Source organism: Odontesthes bonariensis, chromosome 6, assembly GCF_027942865.1.
Source record: "Odontesthes bonariensis isolate fOdoBon6 chromosome 6, fOdoBon6.hap1, whole genome shotgun sequence".
In the NCBI taxonomy this organism is placed as follows: Eukaryota; Metazoa; Chordata; class Actinopteri; order Atheriniformes; family Atherinopsidae; genus Odontesthes; species Odontesthes bonariensis.
This window is the reverse complement of record NC_134511.1, coordinates 14,224,351-14,230,386: the sequence shown is the minus strand read 5'-3', so window position 1 is coordinate 14,230,386 and position 6,036 is coordinate 14,224,351. Positions and strand designations below refer to the sequence as shown.

At 43.2% G+C, this 6,036-nt stretch overlaps 1 protein-coding gene across 1 annotated transcript in view; it reads left to right on the top strand.

Moving 5' to 3' along the window:
* Window positions 1–652: 652 nt before the first annotated feature.
* LOC142382046 (transmembrane protein 132D) overlaps window positions 653–6,036 on the top strand; it is a 281,279-nt gene continuing 275,895 nt past the window's right edge. The window contains exon 1 of the mRNA XM_075467490.1: window positions 653–1,509. Coding sequence (XP_075323605.1) covers window positions 1,428–1,509 — 82 coding nt within the window. The 5' untranslated portion in view covers window positions 653–1,427. The remainder of the gene's footprint in view (window positions 1,510–6,036) is intronic.

Sequence of the window (6,036 nt, the reverse complement as noted above, 5' to 3'; positions counted from 1 at the left end):
GTTTTACTTGGATCACACGCAGTTGTGCCAACTGTCTCATGCCCATTTCAGGAGGATGCGTGCGCGAGCGTGCCTTAACACGAGGGCTCGTGCAAAGTCGGTGTCTATCGATTACAGCGAGAACAGGTGTAGCGTGTGTCTTTGTATGAATAATGCAGAGAGAGGCTTTGGGGGGATAAACATCGAGCGGACGCGCGGGCGCACGCTCAACTGAAACCAACAGGCACACAAACAAGGCGAGGCAAAGGGCCTCTTCCTATTTGATGGCCTCTTAAACTTTTCATTTAGTCTCTTCAGCGCCAGATGCTCCAATACACTGCTACATTCCTTAAATCAGTTTCCCACAGACTCACGTTATTGCCCTTTTTATTTCACTTTCTCGCTCTTTCTTTGAGCCTAAACTCTGGGTTATTTCGTAAACAGTCAGAATTATAAACAGTTATTAGTCGTGTCTTTGCCCCCCCCCCCAAAAAAAAAGTATAGCCTACCATCTGAATAAGCAGGAGCGAAAAATATTCTAAATGAAATCCTATACACCCCATTGGTTACTTATATGCCACTCAAATCCCCAAATCCCGCCTTTCCACTGCCTCCCCATAGCCCTCGCTTCTACCCCCACACCCCTCCTCCTCTTCTCCCGGCATGTGGAAGCATCAGACCTCCTCTTCTGCCCTCTCCTCCCTCTATCTCGCGGACGAGTGTTCACTCTCAAGTTGAGCCCAGACGCGCACACACGGATAACTCGCACAACAAGAAGAGGACAGAGAGAGAACGAGGGAGGGAAAAAAAGGGGGAGAGGACGGAGCCGCTGCCGGGCGAGCGGAATTTGGATTTTATCTAATACACGAGCCTTAACTAGCAGAGTTTTGTTGGCTTTAGTTGCTTCAAATTCGCCTTTGAAGTGGACTTTTTTTTAAGTCGTTGGGGGAGTTCCGGAGACTCTCCGGTGGTCTGTTAAACTTTGGTGGAAATGAAAGAGTGATAGAAGCAGTGACACTGAGGCTTCTTCAGCTTTAACCGTCCCGCTTGGATACATGAAGCAGAGGAGCGCACGAGGGGAAAAAGCCCACACCGGAGGAAAACGGGTTCATTCCTGGGTCCCGGTTTGCAGGGTAGACACGCCAGAGTTTTTTTTAAGGAGAAAGGATTAAAGAAAAAACGAAGACAGTTTGCACAAAAATTGCCCGTTGTGGGTTTCTACTTTATTATTGGCTCCAGGAGGATTTATAGTTTACTCCAACCCTCGTCTGCGCGGTGTCTTAGGTCAAGCACAGCTGGAGCGCAGTTTGGTCAAAATGAGATCACTGGTGGCACCAATGCGGTAGTGATCTGTTTTTCGGAAAAGGAAGGCGATTTAAAGAAAAGATAAGACCCCCTTTTTTGTTTGTTTTACAAACAGTCCCATTGGTTTTTGACCGACAGGAGGTATGGAGACGTTCGGGAGAAGGGTGGGCGCGCCGGTGGGATGTCGCCTCTGGAAGACGATGCTTCTTCTTTTCCTGTGGAGAGGTAAGAGATGCAAGTCAGGAAAAAACTTTCTTAAGTAGGGCTGTTTAACTGTTTTGCTTGGAAATGCATCGTGCCACTCACACTTTGAGGTTTGACTTTGTTTAATCATCTGTTGTTCATGCAATCCTGCCTTTCTTTGAACACCAAAACACACACAAAAAAAGAAATGCAAGGCTGGTTATTTCAGGAGGCTATCGTTGAAAAAAATACGAGGGAGGGTTCGAAATTGATCTGCAACAAAAGGCTTTAATGAATTCTAGCTCAAAACTTAGTTCATCCGTCTCATTCCCTGTAAGAACACTGCATAACACACTCGACCTAAAAGTGTTATGAACAGTCAAACTCAAGCAAGCTCAAGCGACATTGCTGTTACACATTGGAACAGCTTTGACAAACTGCCGGTTATGCAATAATTTTAACACTGCTTTGGAAAACAAATGGGAAGTGTTAGGCAGTTTTAAAAAGTAAATTAGTCGATAGATAAAATGATAAGCTTCCGTTGAATAGCTACCGCAACTCAAGTAGGCTATACACGCGTGGGGATGATAAGTAAACGAGTGGAAGCATCAAATGACAGATTCGTTCTAACCGGTGCCACCTGAGACACGCGAACAAGAGGTCTGAGTTTGTGGACCGAGAATGTCTAATGTTTGAATCTATTTTTGATTTATTTTATTTTTTTTTCAATTTCGAGAGAGGAAATATAGACCTCGTCTGCCCTCTCGGGGTGCGTTTTAGAGATTACTGACACTGTATGGTGTGAGAGATATTTTTATTTTATTTTTCTATTCGAAGGAGTATCAGCTTTCTCTTCGCATGTGAAATTTACTAAAGAGACCCGGTGAGGTGAGAGGAATCCAGATGTAGCCCCCGTGTCCTCAGATGCTTATCTTTGTCTAACTGAAATAAAGTTGTCCTTTTAATTATATGAAAAAAATACATGAATGCTATGGGACATTATCCGATTCAGAGCTGATTTGCTTACTGAATTCGTAGTTCTGACTCATGGTAGGCTACCCGAGAACTGCAACTAACAACCTTTTGACTGTTGAAGTTAGCTTTTACATTTGATTATTCTTTATTCAGAGCGTGTTAACAGCATGAACGAGTGCTCTACTCAAGACACAAGATATTCTCAGATGGTTTGAATTCAGGTCGTGTAACACCAACACTCCACTTACTTCAAGCAGAGAGGAAGAGGGCGGGAAAAAGCACAATAATAAAGCTTAAAGAGCGCTGGCAGATAAAGCACCCTAAGTGGGTTTGCACGCCTCCGTTTTCTGCACAAATGGCAGTCCTTCGGCATTACAATCAAAATCCCGCGAGTTTCTTTCTTTTTTTCTTTTTTTCCTGTGTGTGTGTGTTCATGTGCGTGCATGGCTGTATTTGTCTGCTTTAATTAGCTCGGATAACACACGGTACACTGAGCAGTTAACAGTGGCTGCATTGTGCGCTCCCGAGCGCGGTGGTCGTCCTGATCGGGGCGCACGGCACTCTGACAGGCAGTGGACGGCGAGCAGGGGCGACGCGCCGGAAAACAGCTGTGGCCGGCAAAACGGCTGAGTAACCAAACAGTGAAATCATCCTAACATCCCCTCTATTCATCTCTTCCCGCGACACTGCTCTCCTGCTTTCTGCGTGCTACGAAGTCGAAAAGTGTTTCCTTGTGCGCAGGGACTTCCTGTACCTTTTTATATCACAGTAAATATTGCTCTGTGACTGCTGGTTAGTAGCTCCCTTGGTGGTTAGCATGGCCAGCTGTATTGCTCTTTTCTTGTTGCTCTCACCCCCACTCCTCCCAACATCCCCAGGAAAAGGTCCATTACATCTTGGCTTTGGTTAAACAGCTTTTATTAGACACTGGGGAGCTCTGGCTCGATTGGTAAATTGCCCACCTAAGGCTGTTTAAAAAAGCAAAACACTAACCTGTCTTCCCTCTCTTCTCTTTTTACTTCTCTCAACCTTTCTTCATGCATTGCGAGAACCAACATACAGCAAGTGTTCATTTGATGTTGTAGTGGATACTGTCCTTTTATATCTCCAACTGAAGCACCTCTGTACTGTTTAACAACAAAAAAAAGGGGTGATAAACGTGTCATCACAACACCTTTTAAGATACAGTCATTTCTTGTACTTCACTGTATCTACCCACCTGACAGTGTTTGTGCTGCTCATCAACACTGGGTCGCATCTTTATTTTCATAACACTCAATTTCAGTCTAATTACATCACCCTGTGATTTCATCATCCAGGTTGTCTGCAGGATGTCATCGTGGGTTTTTGTTCAAAAGCTAAGCATCAGAGAGATGCCTGTTCAGAAGCAAAAAGTTTGGTCTTAAAGGTTCAGAGGCTCGATAGTCACTGGGGGGTCACAGTGGGCTCTGTAATCTCAGTGGGAGAACTGTGGTAGGCAGCTAGGAATTGTGTGGAGTCGTTTAATCCAGTATGTGTCTGTTTATCCATCTATCCATTAGCTTTGCCTGCTTTACTCTTTATAGAATCAGCAGAATGGATCCCATCCCAGCTGACCCCCAGGGTGCCCACTCCACAGGTCAATCCATTCTGCTTGTTTAAAAAAAAAAAGCACAATTTAAATTGGGTTGTTAGATTTTATGGTGCTCCAGATGAAAGATGACAAAATGAAGAGAATTGTGGCCTTTGTTATCTTTAGTTATGGCTCCAGAATGGTGGTCCTACACCCTAGCCTAAGGGGTTCACAGCTGTTGTAACGGCTTTTTTGCAACTAGAGGTCTAAATTCTGAAAGTGTCACAAATTCAGGTTGTCGTCTTTGAGTGTGCTGCAGCAACCTACATCTACCAACTTACAAGATGGCTGTATGACATGCAATGGTCTCTCTCTGGTGCTATCATGAGAAAACCAAAACATAGAGTAGATTGTGATTAACTGAGTGAAATGAAATGTTCACATTTTCTTCGTTGTGGGAATCCCAATTTATTCGCGTAGCCAAGGGCTGGAGGAATGCCAAAAATTAGTCTCGTGATTTTATTTCATACATATCAGTGACTTCTAGATATTACTGTGGCAATTTATTAATCTTCATACATGCTTCCAGTTTTGCAAATGCATTCTCCATTTAGTACTTAGTATTATATCTTATATTAGCTTATTGTAAATAAACAACTGCGCAATAACTAAAAAGAAATTGAAGTAAATAAATGTTAATGATGACCCACTAATTCACCGCTAATTCAGTCCTGAGTATTGTTAAACTGGAGTTCTCCACCTGTGTTTGTCAAAGAATGATTTGAAACGATTCCAGAAATCTGTCTACAAATGCACTAGCATGCTAATTAAAATGCTGTCGCCTTCGATAAGTTGCCTTTTCCTCTTCTTTTTTTTTTTTTCCTCAACCCGTTTCCTGTGGAAAATGTGTGTGTGTTGCTGTTTGAGTGTTTTACTCTAAAAGATGGTACCAAAATGCTCTTTTTCAGATGGAGTTGATGCAATGGCCATATGGCAGATATATATATTTTGTGTCAAATCCAAAAAGAATAAAACCCACACAACTGCATCCTTCACACTGTGTGTGCGTGCATGCGTGTGTGTCCGTGCGTGTGTGTGTGTGTGTGTCTGCCTGTGTGCTTGAGTGCATTTTGCACTACACTGTTAACCTGTAGCAGAATGTCAGCTCTCTGCACCATTACTCATGCAATACAGAGCATTAATAATTACTGACATAAAATCAGTGACACACACACACACACACACTGGTAGTCTTTTCAGGCTGTCCTTTCTATATGCTGCTCTTTCTCCCTGCTTTCTTTGAGTCTCATTGTTGGCTTCATTCACTGACTGACTCATTCATGCACAGACTTGTATCGCACATGCACACACACACACACACACGCACACACACACACACACACACACACACACTTATTTACAACACGTGCAAGCACAGAGGCTGTTCTTAGAAAAATCAGTAACAGAAAGGATTATCAGTCGGAAAAGACACATTTTATAGATCTGAAACTTTAAACATTTAATAATCAATGCAAAAGGCAAATAGGCAATTGGGTGAAAAGGGGGTGGGGGGTGGAAGTTCGACTGCCAACTACCATGCTGTTTGAAAATCATACCCCATCAGTGAGAGTCTTTTTCTTTCTGTCTCAATGACAAACACACATACACACACACCCTTTTTGTCATGGTGACAGTGAGAGGGCAGAGCAGAGACACAGCTTGAGAGATGCAGTGGAAAGGGTCATAGAGATGGGGGTGGGGGGTGGGGGGTGGGGGGCAAAAGTGGGTGTACTGGAGGAAGTGGACATGAGACACTCTTCACTCTGCCTCATTTTTTCAGCCGTCATGTAATTTCACTTCTCCCTAGTATTGATTTATTTATTTTTTTCTCCAGTATTTCGGTTTGACTTGCAAGTTCTGTTGTTTGGGAAAGAAAAAGATACACATTCTCCACTCTTTCATAAACTTTTGAGTCAATACATCCAACTATATTTGTAAAGTTGTAAAGTTGCCAATTTGAACAATTTAAGGTGCTGTGTTGG